Source organism: Rattus norvegicus, chromosome 20 (genome assembly GCF_021556685.1).
Source record: "Rattus norvegicus strain SHRSP/BbbUtx chromosome 20, alternate assembly SHRSP_T2T, whole genome shotgun sequence".
Classification (NCBI taxonomy): Eukaryota; Metazoa; Chordata; class Mammalia; order Rodentia; family Muridae; genus Rattus; species Rattus norvegicus.
In genome coordinates, this window is record NC_141553.1 from 7981452 (window position 1) to 7998111 (window position 16660).

Sequence of the window (16660 nt, forward strand, 5' to 3'; positions counted from 1 at the left end):
CTGAAGAAACTTTTATTTATTTTTTTTTAATATTTATTTATTACGTATACATCATACAGCTCTCTGTCTGCGTGTACGCCTGCAGGCCGCAGGGCATCGGATCTCAGTACGGATGGTTGTGAGCCACCACGTGGTTGCTGGGAACTGAACTCAGGGCCTGAAGAAACGTTTAAAACTTAGGTTTATCGGGCTGGGGATTTAGCTCAGTGGTAGAGCGCTTACCTAGGAAGCACAAGGCCCTGGGTTCGGTCCCCAGCTCCGGAAATAAAAGAACCAAAAAAAAAAACAAAAAACTTAGGTTTATCATTCGCGTGTACGCGCATGTGTGCTTTGGTGGAGTGTGGGAAGTCAGAGGACCGTGTTTGGGGGGTCGTCCCTCCTTCCACCTTGTGAGTCTCACGGGTTCAAACTCAGGTCTTCAGACTTGAGGGCAAACACCTTTACACACTGCTCACCAGTTCTTCTTGCTTTGTATTTTAGGACGGGGTCTCCCCAAGTTGCCCATACTGCCTTAGTCTTGGGATGCCCCTGCCTCAGCCTCCCGGGTACCTGTGCCTCAGATGGAGTCTCCTTTTCTTCCCCTGTCTTTTGTGTATGTGTGTGGTGCATTCGAGCATGCCTGTGACCCTGTCCAGGTATGGGATGGCCAGGGCCAGACATTGGGTGTCTGCCTCTGACATTCTCTGGTTTTCTGCCCTGACACAGAGCCAGCCACCGATCTGGAAGCTTGCCACTTCAGCTATGCCGGCTGGCCATTGGCTCTTGGGATCTGCCCATGTCTACCCTCCAGTACTGGAACTGTGGGTGCAGACAGCCGTCATCCGCTTTTTACCTGGGTGCTGGGGATTCTAGTTCAGGTTCTGGTGCTTACCCAGCAAGGACTCTTACCCCAGGGCACCCTTTCTTTAGCTCCCCTTCCCCACTTCTCTCCCCTCCCCTCCTCTTCTCTTTCCTCTCCTCTCACACGTCCTGGGCTAAAACCTTCAACTGGCTGTGTACTGTGTAGCCAAGGATGACCTTGAGTTTCAGATCCTCCTACTTCCCGTGGGACAGGCAAGAAGGACATCCCCATCCCACACCTGGTTTACACAGCCAAGGGCTTTGTTTGCACACACTCAGCAAGCACTACCAACAGAGCCACACCCACGGCCCTGAAGCAGGGGCTCCAACCTCCGACTCCAGCATCCACAGGCTGAAGGCTGGTGATTTAGAATTCCTTAAGGGGAAGATGTGGATTCTCAGAGCAGACACCTGGTCAGGGGAGTGACTATTCCCCACCCCCTGGAAGCCGTGTGGGAGTGGGAGACCACTCTATAGCTGCCCCTTAGCCCTCTCACACCATGTGTGGCTGAGGCCTCAGACACTGTTCTTACCTACTGTGACCAAAAGCAACTTGGAAAGGAAAGGGTTTATTTTATCCTATGTTCCCATCACAGAAGAAACTGGTGCAGACGCCCAAGCAAGGCAGGAACCTGGAGGCAGGGACGGAAACGGAGGTCATGGAAGGGTGCCGCTTACTGGCTTGTTCCCGGTGGCCTGCCGTCTTATAGCATCCAGGACCATCAGCCCAGGGGTGGTGCCACCCACGGTGAGCTGGGCCTTCCCACAGCAATCATCAATCAAGAAAATACCCCACAGCCTTACCGAAAGCCAATCCAGTGAGGCATTTTCTCAATTGAGATTTCCTCTTGCAAAATGACTCTAGCTTGGGTCAAGTTGACATAAAACAAGCCAGGACAGACACCAAATAAATTTCCCAGGTCAGGATCTCTGAGGGAGAGGCTTGGGGACCCTGAAGGCCTGGCAACAAGCTGACTCCTCAGGCCCCTGTGTAGGAGGAGGGACTCTGGCTAGAACTGGCAGGAGACAAGAGTGGAACAGCCTGACTTGGCTTGCTTCTGCTCAACCCCAGTACCTGGAGCAGAGGGAACAAGGGCAGGGGTTTTCTTACCCTAATGTGCCTGGTGTTGTGTGTGGCAGACAGGTGTCAGCCCCAGGCTGCTTCTAGCATCAGGGCCCAGCCACGTCCTTGGCCTGTGCACTCAGAGGGCCTGAGGAAGGGACACATTGTAGCTTTGTGTGATCTGCCCTGGCCCAGCACAGAGACAGTTGCCGTTGGTCCAAGTCTATTTCCTCTGTCCTTACAGTTGAGGATTCCAAGGCTCAGGAATAGTGTGGAACCTTTTCAAGTCCCCCAGTTTCTGAGTGGCAGAAGCAGGATTGGAACCCAGACTCTTCATGCAGTCAGACCATCCTATCTGACTGCCATGAACTGACACAGACAGCAGACAGCATGGTGGGGGACCTGTTGTAGGGAAACCGACAGCATAGCAGGTGTTCTGAGACAGTTCAGTAGGCGCACCAGGCAGAGTGGGGGTCCCTTCTGATAGGTCTCCGACAAAAGCCGGGGCAGGGCAGGGCGGGGCGGGGCCGGGCAGTCCATATAGTCAGGCTGTCTCTGGTTCCTGGGTGGCAAAAAGGGTAGGAATTCTGGGGTAGGATTGGGAAGGATGTGAGAAGTGAAGACAAACCCCTAGGCTCTTCAGTTGGGTTTGTCTCTCCCTGTAGCAGCGGGAATCTGGGAACCAACTTGTGTGGATAGAAGGAAAGGAAGCCTGGAGGTGCCCGCCCTCTCAGCACTCAGAAGGCAGAGGCTGGAGGATCTCTGAGTTTGAGGACAGCTTGGTCTACAGAGTGAGTTCCAGGACAGCCAGGGCTACACAGAGAAACCTTGTATTGAGAGAGAGGGAGAGAGAGAGAGAGAGAGAGAGAGAGAGAGAGAGAGAGAGAGAGAGAGAGAGAAACAGAGAGACAGAGAGGGTAGAGGGAGGGGGCAAGAGACAAAGACAGAGAGATAGAGAGACAGAGAGAGAGGAGGGGGAGGGAGAGGGGAGGGAGAGGGAAGGAGGAAGAGAGAGAGAGAAAGAGAGAGAGAGAGAGAGAGAGAGAGAGAGAGAGAGAGAGAAACCCACAGTCTAACAGTAGGCAGAACTCAGGGAACCCTGCTGAAGAGGGGGAGGAGGAATTATAGGAGCCAGAGAAAGGATACAAAAAGGATACAAAAGGTACAAGAAAACCCAGTTAATCACAAACCTGGGTTCCTAGAGGCTCAATGAGACTGAACCAACAATCAAGAAGCCTGCAATAAACTCTGCATATAGTGTTAGAGTAGTAGCTTGGTGTTTTTGTGAACCCCTACCAGAGGCAGCAGGGGTTGTCTCTGATGCTTTTGCCTGCCTTGGGGACCCTTGTCCTCTTATAGGGTTGCGTCATCCAGCCTTCATCTGAAGGGGAGGTGCCTAGTCTTTTTTTTTTTTTCTTTTTCTTTTTTTCGGAGCTGGGGACTGAACCCAGGGCCTTGCGTTTGCTAGGCAAGCGCTCTACCACTGAGCTAAATCCCCAACCCCGAGGTGCCTAGTCTTATTCCAACTCGATACACCATGTTTGGTTGATATCCCTGAGAGGCCTGCCCTTTTCTGAAGAGAAACAGAGGAGTGGATGGGAGACGGGAGGAGGTAGAGAGGGGAGGGGCTGGGAGGAGCAGGGGGAGGTAAAACTGCAGTCGCTTTGATATAATGTATGACAGAATAAATAAATTATTATTATTTTTTTTTATGGAGAGAGTTTGCAGGCAGGCATAACTTGAGAGGGTATGATCCAGAGTTCAGATTTCCAGTTCTGGAGCCTGTTACATGGTCACAGGCCGGCTCTAGTCAGGATGTCTGACAGGTCCCCATCAGCCCCACAGGTGGGGTATGACCCGATTAGTCCCTAACACACCTAAGTCATTACCCTGAAGTTCCCGTCAACCCCTGCATGATTTCCTTAAGGGGTTTTACAGACAATAGAAACAGAAAAAACAAACAAACAAACAAACCCTTTTGAGTTTTCTTTCCTTAAACAGAAGTATCTTTATTTTCAGGATTCACCCATATGGAGTTGAACACCACCCTCTACTCAGGGCTGGCAGCCACCCAGGAGAGGTGGCTCCGCCTGGCCTTCGCGGGGTTCTGTGGCCTCATCCTGCTCGTGGGGCTGCTAGCCAATGGGCTCCTCCTGATGGTGGTGGCAGGTGGGCCTCGAGCGTCTCACCCGCTCTTGGCCCTGACCACTAGCCTTATGGTGAACGTGATACTCTCCGACCTGCTTTTTATATCCTTCGTGGTCCCCGCCCTGTTGCTAAGTTTCTTGCGGCAGAGCTGGTGGCTGGGCCCTGCTGTCTGTACCACCAGCCAGGCCACCAACACGACTACCATGTTCTGTACTTTCTACAGCATGGCCACCTCCGCCCTTGTGCGTCACGTGGCCGTGGTCTGGCCGCGTGTGGATCTCCCAGCCGGCCCAGGAGCCCGCCTGTTGCTCTGTGGGGCTATGTGGGTACTAGGCCTGGTCACTTCGATGCCCAACTGGCTGTTCCAGCGGGTGACAGTATTAGAGCAGGCAGCGGGTGTCCCTGAGACCCTGGCCTGCCTCCTATTGCTTAACCCACCTCAAACAACCTGCTATTTTACACTGTTGGGAGCCCTGGCTTTTCTGCCCTGCCTGCTGGGGCTGGGCTGTTCTTTTGGTCACGTGATCTGGCGCCTGTGCACACGGCCCTTGGGTCCCCCGGGGGAGAGTGTGCCGGAGCACAGGGCGAACACACAGCTCGCTCTTGTCATGCTGGTGGTCTTCGTGCTGATGTGGGGACCCTGCTCTGCACTGGGCTATGTATCTGCTGTGGGCCGCCTACCAGCCACGCCTCTGGCTTTTGTGGCCTCCAGCCTGTGCACCCTGCTGGCCTACTCCAACTGTGCTATCAGCCCTATCCTCTGCTTCTGCCTCTGCCGCCCTTACCGGGTAGGACTCAGGGCCATTTTTCATAGGCCCAGAACAGCCATACTTCCTGAGGTAGTGGGGGGTATCTGGCCATGACAGGGACCCTATGCCCTGGGTAGTGGCAGGGGTCTGACAGGAGGTGGGCTTCAGGCTGAGAAGAGGAGCCTTGGTCGTCTGCAACCTGCCTCTCCACTTTCTCATGGTGACACAGAGGGTCACAGAGATTGCTTTCCGGCACCAGGGAGCAGCAGCTGGGAATGGCGCGGTGGAACTGTGAAGCTCAGACAACCGTGGGCTCCCAACCTTGTGGTCTTGGGCCCCCTCACCTCTCTGTGCTTCGTATGAAAACTAGGATGAGGTTCTCTTCTGCACAGGGTGGTCTCCCATTGAACATGAGCAAGGGGGGCGCCGAGGATTCAGTGAGCATGTGAGTGACAGGTGTTACCATGACGCAGTCGCCATTTTATGTTTACTAATCTGGGTGTGTGAAACGAATTGACATAAGGGACCCTGGGGTCCTTAGAGTCCAGGAGAAACCTTCAACTGTCTTGCCCTTCCCTGTCTTCCAGACAGGAACAAAAATAAAGTTCACCTTGGAGCCAGGAGTCTGGGCTTGTGAATTACTGAGCCCCACCCTATCTTCTGTGTGTGGTTTCTTTTTTCTAAGGTAGGTGGGAAGGGCCTCTCTTTCAAGGCCCGCTCCTTCTCATTAGGACCCATCCCGGGGAGGCCCCTTCTCTTATACTATTTGGATGTGGCCTCAAATTCTATTTTTGGCCCTGGAACCAGGAAGGTTGTATTCACGGCCATTCTCTAGACAGCTTGCTTAACTTAGCATTACCAGTTCTGCACATGCAGCCAGAGTAAGACAGAGAGGGGTGGGGATGGAGAGAGGGGGAGGAAAGAGAGGCTCTGACTATGTGGTCAAAAACCTCAGGGGCTATTGTGTTGAATCAAGTCAAGCCATTCTCTGCTGTAGAAGTTGCCAGAGCCTTGTGAGCCCCAATGGCCACGGAAGCTATCCCAGAGAGACTCCATGTCAGGCAATAGTCCTGCAGAGCACACCTTGGGAAAGAACCCAGCAGAGAAGCCAGTGTCACAGTGGAGATGCTTTTGATGCTGTGTCTGTTCCCCTACATACCTCAGGGGCAGCCGCTCGATGTCTGGATTCCCCTGCTGGGCACCCATCTCCTCCCTACACTTTCCCGTGGCGCCCAAGGAGATGGAAACTAGGGCGCTGGTTATGGGAACTTCCCTTCTCTCAAGCCACGACCCCACCCCGTTCCCACTCGCGGCATCATGAGAGTCGCAGGGCATCTGATTATAGAGACGGCCGTGAGTCAGCTCTAATTTACCGTGAAGTCATCAGAAGTAAACAAGCCCCGAGCTGGAGGATAATTAGTACAGGATTCCTCTTGGGTACAGCCTCAGAAGGGCTGCCTCGAGGGCCGATTGGACAGCGTGCGCGGTTTGTGTGTGAGTGTATTCGCTCGTGGTCCTTGTCCCCACGATCCGAGTTGGTGATGGCCCCAACTTGTGAAGAGGGACCAAGGGAGATGCCTACTATGGGCCTGAAGTCACATAGGTCCTGTGTGATCCACCCGCAAAGCTAACAATTTCATCATCAATGAACACATGTACCCTAACTGACACTATGCTGGCCACACGTGCGCGCGCGCGAGAGCGCGCGCACACACACACACACACACACACACACACACACACACACACACACACACCGGGGTGGGGGGGCTCATCCGGGATGGGCCAGAGTACCCTTTAGCACCACACTCCCAGACCTTCCAACTGGCTGGCACTGCTACTTTGTGATGGCTGATTTAGCCCAGAGGAAGACACCGGGGACTGAGCCAAGGGCCTCTGACCCCTGCGCAGGCCTGGAACGGGTTCTCAGGAGACGTTTGTTGAGAGATGGAGAAACAGTGATCGACCCGTGATAGCGGATCCATACGTTGGGGAGGTTCGGGTCATGTGCTCGTCTCTCTCCCTTCCTCAATGGCTACTTCTCTCCAGAGCAGACGTCAGAGGCCTTGCCGTAAGGCCCGGTGCATTCTGCACCCCCATCCCCACCCCCACCCCGCCCTGACCCCCATCGCCTGCATTCTCTTCCTTAGGTTAGCTCCCATCACAGCAAAGTCAAACATACCAGGCTCCTACCCGGCACGTTACCCTTACTCATCCCAGAGTCCTCTTCACCCTGGCATCTGCATGGCTCTCTACTCATTTCTCTGGGGCTCGCCTAAAACACCTCTCTCTTGGTGTCCTCTCCTGTTGCTCCTGACTCTTACCACTGCCTGAAGCCAAGGCTCTAGACCTTAGTGTCTCTATGCTTGCTGTCTCTCATGGCGGAGTCCAGGTGCTGGCCACATACCCAGCCCGGCAGGTGAGTTGACCTCTGGGTTGAGCAGGAGACATCTCAATGTCACAAGCTACTTGTGACAGCGCTAGTGAGGCTAGAGATCCGCATCTAGAACATTCTAGCATACCACTGAGCCTTTGAGGACTAGGCAAGCATGCCTCTGTCACAGTCCCCGATGGCCGCCCCACAGGCTCTGCTCACATATGATGTTTGTGGGAGGTGGGTTTCATTTCCCGTCATGCACCCCCATGCCTCACACACAGCCTGACAGGGGCGTGGCCGAAGGGAAGAACCGAGGCAGCAGAGAGAGAGATGCTGGGCAAGGGTCAGAGCTGTTTTCCAAGGAGAAGGGGTTTTACTAAAAGAACTGGTTTACTTCAGTTTAAGGCAAGTTCCACAGAGACGGTCTCAGACAGGCACAGGACCAGACAGTAAACACATCACCATCACCATGCATGACAGAGGTGGGTCAGATGGGAGATGGCAGGCAGGGACCCCATGCGGCATTAGGGACACATGCAAGACCTGCCCCAGTGGACAAAGGATGGTGGTCACTGGGGTGACCTTAGCTGAAAAGCCCTTTGCCACTTTCTCACTGCAGGGGCAGGAGTTTTGAAGGGCTGGGGCATGGGGTGACAGGATGTGACAGGGTGACCCCGGAGTCTAGATGGCCTGGGTGTGGACGGTGGTCACGAGGAAGTTGTGGGGAGGCTGTGTGAAAATGGATGCACCCTCGGGATGGCTCAGGAAACGCTGGACCACCTGACCGATCCTGTCATCACAGAGGTGTGAACACTGAGGCCCAGGGAGCAGAGGCTATGCTGGACGTGGGTGTGGAGAGGTTGGCGCTCAGGGCCGCCCCCGTCTCTTGTCTCATAACCACCGAAGGGCAGCGAGCAGGAGCTATCTCAATGCTACAGGTTACCTGGGATAGCTCGGGTGAACCTTCTAGAACACTTCTAGCATACCGCTGAGCCTTTGAGGATCGGGAAGGGGACTCTATCTGCTCATATATGGTGTCCCTAAGAGGGTCACATGCATCCCTGGTAGCCCACCAGCCTGGGGTTCCCTGGAAACAGGACAGGGGGAGTCTCATGGGACTGGGGACACTAGACACTAGGGCAGGAGGGGACAGGAGCTGGAGGAGGTCCAGCTGGGCTGCAAAAATAGGGGAGTCTTGGGGGTTGTCTAGCATGGACTAGGGGAGTCCACTCAGTCCCAGAATCTTGTGTACCCCTTGTCTTCTATACCACCCTCAGGTCCCTGGATTTAGATGTGAAGTTGAGTCCAGGAAGCGGGGTGAGGCCTTGGATACCCCATTTCCCGCTGGCCCTCCGAGTAGAGTCTGGGTAGTTGAGCATGAGGAGAGTGGGGCCTCAGCCCACCCTCCAGGCCCTTGGTCCCGCCGGCTTCAGATATGCGTGTGAACGGGGGACCCAGGAGGTGAGTGGGCTGGGGACTGTGGGGGTGACTGAACAGGCGCAGCCGGTGGTGGGCGTGGGCGGATGCCCTGTGCCTTCATGTAGGACACCAGTTGGTCGGGGATCTCAGCCAGCACATCCCGGGCCAGGCGGGCCATACTCAGTACGTGGTTGCCGGTGCGGTCCACGTAGTCCCTGAAGGGCACAAACTGAGAGGCAGGAAGATGGGGTCAAGGTGGGGCATTTGGGTCTCCTTCCAGAGGGCCCACTCTACCCAACCCCATCGCTGTGAGTTTCCCCAGGGATGGTGCTTGTCATCTCTACTCTATGGGAGGCCTAACACTGACCCAAGCCCTTCATCAGAGACTCAGCAAGGAGAACAGAGGCTCAAGGGATGCTGGGAAAAGCTAACTGGATCCCACCTCCTTGCTTCCTTTCCCTTTACCACCCCTCTCCTTCTCCTAGGATCCTGATCCTTCTCTAAACCCACACCTAACCCACTGTGATGGTTTGCATATGCTTGGCCCAGGGAGTGGCACTATTAGAAGGTGTGGCCTTGTTGGAGGAAGTGTGTCACTGTGGGGTGGGCTTGGAGACCCTCCTCCTAGCTGCCTGGGGATGCTCAGTCTGTTCCTGGCTTCCTTCGGGTGAAGATGTAGAACTCAGCTCCTCCTGCACCAAGCCTGCCTGGATGCTGCCATGCTCCCACCTTGATGATAATGGACTGAACCTCTGAAGCTGTAAGCCAGCCCCAATTAAATGTTGTCTTTTATAAGACTTACATTGGTCATGGTGTCTGTTCACAGCCGTAAGACCCTAACTAAGACACCCACCTTCCTCTCAATGCTGCCAACCTTTGGCTCCTTCCCGTCTCCCTCCTCCTAGGATGAAGGGTACCACCTCCATCTACAAGGGGTTTCCATGTCACTGGAAGGCCGTGTGACACAGACTCCCGTTTGTGGGGCTCTGGATTCTGTGGGGCACCATTCAGCTCAGAAGGGGCATCATACAGGGCAGGGAGGGGTATGGCTTCCCGAGAAGACTGGCCCAGGAAGAGATCCCAGTGTCTGTCCTCGGGAAGACTGTAAAGGTTCTGACACTGGCCTGACAAGGGGGCCTTCCTGTTTGAGGCACTACTGAAGGGCAGGGCCTGTTTCACCTGAACGATGTCCCGTTCGGCCAGCTTCCCCCTGGAGGAGATCCGCACATCATCACCATCCAGCTCCACCATGGCTGCAGGGACAAGGGATGTGTGCGCGTGGGATCGAGTACATGTATTTCTGGTAGGGCTTGCCCTCCAATCCCTGGCCAGCCCGGGGCCCTCGCCCCTGACACTAGAAATGGGTTGGAGACCGAGACCAACATGCAGGTAGGGCCCTGCTCCTTGTCTGGGATGAGGAGCCCAGCCTTGGGAGACCTGCACGGGTACTAACACACCCTCTCAGGGCACACGGGTCCACCCAGGCTGCGTGCATGCCCGCACATGAGCTCTAGCGGGTGGGGACTGGATGCCAGGGGTTCTGTACAGAAGGCATGGGAAGGGGATGCTGGACTCACCATCGAACTCGGCCTGACCCACGCCAACGATGATGATGGACATGGGGAGTTTGGCGGCCTGGGAGAAGACAGGGGAGGGGCAAAGACCCATGTGAGGGACAGGCAGGGACAAGAGGGTGGGTCAAACAAAGTAGGGCTGGGGAAGGGGAGGGAGAAGGAAGGTTAGGGGACTCCAAGGAACCCCAAGAGACGGAAAGGACACAGATCACGAGGATAAATTGCCAGGGAAGCTGGATCTACCTGCTTCTGGGAGTCACCTCCCCTCTCTGGTGCTGGGGCTCCACCATGAGGGAGGAAGGTAGTTGTGGCTGGTGCCCCTTTAACAGGGAAACCATGGGTCAAGGTTAGGGAAGGAACTTTCCTCATGCTGAGACCCCCTATCTCACATGACAGGCAAGCTGGGGCCTAGGGTGGGTGACTGAGGGGGTCATGGTCTTCCCAGAGAACACGGCCATCAGTGTGGCTCAGAGGTCTAAGATTTCATAGGCTCAGGGCATCTTACATTCCCCCAACCCTGTCTAGTACTCTCTCCAAGTTCCTCCAGTCTCTGTGGAGCAACTGGATGGATGAAGGGATCAGGGAAAGACTGTGGGGGCAGGAAAAGAAGCCACCCAGTGTTTCTTTAAAGGAAACACCCTCAGATTCTCTTAGGGGTGGGACAAGATGCTTTAGTCCCCACAAACTGTGTGTGTGTGTGTGTGTGTGTGTGTGAGAGAGAGAGAGAGAGAGAGAGAGAGAGAGAGAGAGAGAGAGAGAGAGAGAGGGGTGGGGGGGAGCGGGAGTGGGAGAGGGAGAGAGAGAAGGAGAGGGAGAGGGAGAGCTGTCCTCCACTCACATTGACAATGGCTTCCTTGGTCTGTGCCATGTCCGAAATGACACCATCAGTGATGATCAGCAGCACAGAATACTGGGAACCATCCTGCACAGCTGCGGCATTCCTGTGGGCATGGGGGTGGGGGCGGGGTAGACACACAAAGGTATATAGGTCTTGGAGCCTCTGGCCCAGGACCCCTGAACAACACTTCTAAACACCCTGGTCGAGCTTAAAGGGAGTCTCTGGGCCTCACACTGAATGGTGGGCGGGTGATAAGAGATACTCTGTTAAATTCTCCAGTGGTGTTCCCTCGGAACCAGCTGTACCCAGGTTTACCTGGCTACGTGGGTGACGACAGGGGCGAAGTTTGTGGGGCCATAAAGCTGCACAGTGCGCAGGCTGCTGTGGTAGGCCTCCAGGATGCCATCGATGCCACAGCAGGAGGGGTTCTCCTGGTTGCCGTTCTGGGACAGAGAGGAGACAGCTGAGCCCAAGTAGGCAGAGAGGAAGCAGGAGCCCAAGAAGCAGGTCTGGGCTCAGGGAGATGGGGGCTGGGTGCAGGTAGAGACAGGGCATAGTCGCCTTTACCCCAGACCCCAACTCAAAGAGGTGGAGTCCCCCCTCCCCCGCAAGTATTTAGGCCAAGGTCAAGAACTAGAAACCTCCTAGCTCAGCCAGCCGGTGGCATGCCTTTAATTCCAGCACTCAGGAGGCAAAGGCAGGGGGATCTCTGAGTTCCAGGCCAGCCTGGTCTACAGATTGAATTCCAGGACAGCCTGGGCTACACAGAGAAACCCTGTCTTGAAAAACCAAAACCAAAACCAAACCAAATCAAACCAAACAAAACAAAAAACCCCAACAAAAATAAAAAAGACAGAAAAAAAAGACACACACCCCACCCCATCCCACTTCCCTGCTTGTTCCCAGCCTGGGAGCTCCTACCAGCGGGAACTCGTGGGACACCCTGCCGTCGGGGGGCAGCTTGGCCCCGAAGCCCAGGGCAGGGAACATCTTGTCACTGTCATAATGCTGGATGATCTCCCCGACGGCAGTCAGCGCCAGCGCGTAGGCGTTCAGCTGGTAGGGGCTCATGTAGTGGAGGGACGTGGACTGCGAGGGGTTCCCTGCAACACAGGACACAAGGACATCTGCCAAACTGGACTGGGTGTGTCCATAAGTGCCTCTAAGTGTTTACCCCTGAACCTTTTATCAGGACCTCCAATCTGTCTCGGTTTGGCAGTCAACAGTGACTGACTGACCCTTGAAACAGATCCCAAATCCCACCTCCCTTCTACCCTCACCTCAAAGCCACCACCTCCTCATGGCTCCTGTCTGCCCCTGCCCTTACATATACTCCACACTACACACACAGGCCTGCCAGACCCTACTCCAAGGCCAGATATTCTGCTTGAAGCACCCGAGGCTTCATCTCACCCACATCCCCCACAGAGCCCGCCAAGCCACTGGATCCCCAAGGAGCAGGTCTGGCCTCCTGTTTCCTCCACTCTCCCAGCCTTAGCTCCTCAGGCGCAGCCTCACCAGCCTCTCCAACTTCCCTGCATGCCCCTGGCAGTGTCTGTTTCTCCCCCAACATTCATGAGGTTCAACTCCGTGTCTCCCTTCCATGACCGCCGACCCAGTGTGGCTTTCCTCTAACAGTGCCCCTCCCCACAAGTTCCCTTTCCTTACTTCTGCCATGACGTTACCATTGCCCTGTCGCCTCAAGCGTTCAGATTTCACTGATGCATTCAGGATCGACAACCCCAACCAACATCTCTCTGCTCGCTACTAAGCTATGTGGTCTTAACCCTTCAGCCTTAATTTCATCCACCGTTTGAACAGCGGTACCTGCCCCATCCCAGGGTCGAGGTTAAGGGACTAACTGAGTGATGTTAGTAGAAGTATCTTTCTGCCATTTTCATATCTGTGTGCATGCCTGTCTGCATGCATGACTGCATGTATGTGTGTGCATGCCTGCCTGAATGTATGTGTATAAGCACACATGCTTGCATATATGCCTGCATGTATGTGTACGTGCACGCCTGCCTGCATGTTTGTCGGTGAACACACCTGCTTGCATATATGTGTGCACACATGCCTGCATGTTTGTGGGCGTGCACACATGTGTGAGCACACCCATATGGAGACAGATTTGAGAATCATCCTTCATTGCTCTCCTGCCTTATTCACTGAGGTACGGTCTTCCAATCAAACTCTAAGCTGGCCGACATCAATAATCCCATTTAGGCTGATAACAGATAGGCCATGCATGCGGGTCCTAAGCAACACACCTCCAGTCTTTTTCTTGCATGGCAAGACTTTTAATCACGGAGCCGTCTTCCCTACTGTCTTCTTTGACATTAGTGCTAACTCTAACAGCCCAGTACTCATGCCCGGTAGCCAGAGAAAGGCTTGACACAGCAGAGGAGGCTGTGACCTAGGTGTCTTCTGACACAGATAAATGAGCTCAGAGCACCCCGGGGGTGACCCCACCAGCAGCTCTGTGCTGTTTTTTAGGGTATGCTCGGGAACTGTGGAGGCCCCTGGCCACTGCGAGATCTAGAACACTGCATTACCTTGTGCTCCAGAGAGACTGGATGCTCCTCATCAGAGCAATGGCTTGGGGTGTGCTCCCCCACCGGCATAGGCACAGCAGGATGGGATCATCTGACCTGGGGAGGCCTCGGCCTGTTTGGCTGTTTTAATTTAATCGAATCAACAATTTATTTGTTTGGGGGACAGGGTTTCTCTGTGTAGCCCTGGCTAGCCTGGAACTCACTGTGTAGACCAGGCTAGCCTTGAACTCACAGAGATCCACCTGCCTCTGTTTCCCGGGTGCTGGGATTAAAGGCATGGACAGCTCCCTTCATTCTAACTTTGGTTCTATGAACCCCGAAGCCTTCTCTGGCAGGTAGTTCCCCTCTGAATTGAAGCATTCCACCTCAGAGAAAGGTTCCCAAAGGCTTGGGAAGTAAATAACTCTGAAGGCACAGGGGGTGCCTTTTGAACTGTCTGCAAGCTGTGCAGAGAGCCCCAGGGTTCCAGCTTTCCCAAGTTGTCACCCGCATTGAGGTGGCTCTCAAGCCACCCACGTTCCTGTGGTAACTCCTCTCTCCTGTACACCAGCCCAGGAAAATCACCGCTTTATCACATTGGGTTCTGGTGGTGTCTGCCCTTTCATCTGTTTCTGTTTCCCTATCTGGGGTGCAGAGATGTTTGCTTACACCTCCCCAGGAATCGTGTCATACAACAGGAAGAGAAAGAAGTACGAAGGACCTGGCTCAAAGCCAAGCTGTCCACCACAGCCCAGAGATGCCCACCCTGCCCTCTCCTGCCCCCACTCACCATTAGAGGCAGTGAAGTCGATGGCCACGGTGAAATTGATCTGTGTCCTAAAGAGGAGAAGACCTGGAGTCACCTGGGGGGGTAGGGTTGGGTAGTGGGCAGCGCTGGGCAAGGTGGGAAAAGACGCTAGGCATCTGCGTTTGTCAGGCATGTGACTTCGAAGAAACCACTTGTGTGCGAGCTCTGTGAAGTTGAGACAGTTGGGCCCCTCCGTGCCCCTCCACGGGGCCTCTGTGGGCATAGGGGGTGAGCATTCCAGAACACATGGGGGCTGATTATGTTGTGTGGGCACGCACGGTTCTATGGGCCGCTGTCCCTTCCTCTCTGAACCTGCCCTCCCCTGTGCCCGCTTGAGCAGATGAGTTCAGGGCTCACTGAGTTTCTGGTTCAAATTCTGATTAATGGTTAAAACATGACGAAATCAAAATACACGCCGAGCCCCTTGAGAGGGAAGAACATGACACTACCCACGATGCTGTCTGGCCAAAAACACAACCCAGAACCTGGCTGAGCTCCCACAGGTCTCTGCTAGTTCTTTCTCTTTGGTTTACTTAGCTTTGAGATGGGGTTTTGGTGGGCAGCTCTGGCTAGCCTAGAACTTGCTATGTTACCAGGCTGGTCTTGAACTCGTGGAAATCCTCCCACTTTTGCTTTTTGATTGCTTGGATCAAAGGCATGCACCACACCCCAAGTCTCTTAAGTTCTGACAGAGTGGAGACATGTTAAATGACTTCACGGGGGACACACCCAGAGTCTATGAGAAACCACATACAACAACTATAGGAATCTCAGTCACGAACTTGGGAATCTTCGGTCCCCCTTCTAGATCCCTCAAGACGAAAGCAGAATTAAGAGAGAAATGTATCAGTCAGTACTTAGATTTTGACTGGACTTCAGAACTGACCAATTTTAAAGTTTTAAAGCTGGGAGGTGGTGGCACACACGTTTAATCCCAGCACTGGGGCAGCAGAGGCAGGGGGATCTCTGTGAATTCGAGGCCAGCGTGGTCTACAGAGTGAGTTCCAGGACAGCTAAGGCTGTACAGAGAAACTCTGTCTTGAAAAACAAAAACAAAACAAAAAAGACAACCAGGGACCTCTGAAAACTGCCTGGAATCTGGCATTAAGGAACTATTTTTTAGCGTTTATGGTATTATGGTTTGTGGGCTATTTTTTTTTTTTTTTTTGGTTCTTTTTTTCGGAGCTGGGGACCGAACCCAGGGCTTTGCACTTCCTAGGTAAGCGCTCTACCACTGAGCTAAATCCCCAGCCCCTGTGGGCTATTTTTGTGATCACGTATTATGGTTTGTTGATGATGATGATGATGGTGATGATGATGATGGTGGTGGTGGTGATGATGGTGATGATGATGATGATGATGCTGTGTCTCTGTGTATGAACACTTGAGTGTAGGTGCAGGAAGAGGCCACAAGAGGGTGTCAGATGCCCTGGAGCTAGAGTTCCAGGCTGCTGAGTCCCTGACCTGGGTGTTGTCTTCTGTAAGGACAGGAAGCACTCTAAACCATTGAGTCATCTCCTTAACCCTGTGTTGTGTTTTGTGAGGAGAAAGCCTTGCATTCTGCAGGACCTGGGGATGGATGAGGGGTGTGATTTTCTTTATAAGATGGAGAGAACAGAATCTGACTGTCTGGGGATTGGGGGATGGTCGGTGAGAGGCAGGGGGAGGCCCTTGAGGCTCACGACTCCGTCTGGATTCTATAGCAGGTGCTGACATTTTGCATAGTGAGGTCAGAGTAGAGGTTTCCCAGTTGGCTGTTGCAGGATCCAAGAAGCCAGGTCAGAGTAAGACTGAAAAAGAGGTGGGCCTGGGTGGGGTCTCATGTGATTCTTATACCGCTGGGAATCTTAGAGAGAAGAATCCAGGCCCCCTCCTTGTGACAATCCAGTTGGTTGGAGCACTTAGAATCTGAGGAGGGTTTCAGGGTCCCACTGGCGGAAGGTGCCTTGCCTGTGGCTGTAGAGGATGCCAGGCCCCATTACAAGTGTACTTAGGACACCATTCCTATTAGAAATCCTAGCTCTCTCGCCACCCAATCACAGCGGAGCTGCCGCACGGAGGATCTTCGTCCCCTGGGAAAGGGCAAGGACTTAGGCAGCAGGAGACAAGCCAGGTTTTCTATGTAGAGGCAGCCCCATGTCTCTGCTATCTGGGGACAGAGCGCCCCCTGGACTCCAGACTCTGAGAGAGGAGCCACAAGGAAGCAAGAGCCTGGGCCCCTGGATGGCTGTCAATCACTGGCGCACTCAATGCAGCTAGATACTTGTTTGAAGCCTAGGGCTGGGAACCTCTTGCTATGGTAGTAGACTG

At 54.1% G+C, this 16660-nt stretch overlaps 2 protein-coding genes across 6 annotated transcripts in view; one reads left to right on the forward strand and one right to left on the reverse strand.

Annotated features, from left to right (window-relative positions):
* Positions 1-3933: 3933 nt before the first annotated feature.
* Npbwr1l1 (neuropeptides B and W receptor 1 like 1) lies at positions 3934-5416 on the forward strand. Its single transcript, XM_087598688.1, has one exon. The coding sequence runs from the start codon at positions 3934-3936 to the stop codon at positions 4912-4914; it is 981 nt and encodes a 326-aa protein (XP_087454814.1). The 3' UTR covers positions 4915-5416.
* Positions 5417-6153: 737 nt separating this feature from the next.
* Positions 6154-16660, reverse strand: part of Cpne5 (copine 5) — an 82376-nt gene continuing 71869 nt past the window's right edge. For 4 of the 5 annotated variants that reach the window (XM_087597403.1, XM_087597402.1, XM_087597404.1 and 1 more), the window contains 7 exons: positions 14333-14379; positions 11930-12111; positions 11324-11451; positions 11009-11111; positions 10174-10231; positions 9776-9849; positions 7529-8825 (listed from right to left, as the gene is read on the reverse strand). In XM_087597403.1, the coding sequence (XP_087453529.1) occupies positions 8607-8825; positions 9776-9849; positions 10174-10231; positions 11009-11111; positions 11324-11451; positions 11930-12111; positions 14333-14379 (811 nt within the window). In that variant the 3' untranslated portion in view covers positions 7529-8606. 5 annotated transcript variants of the gene reach the window in all.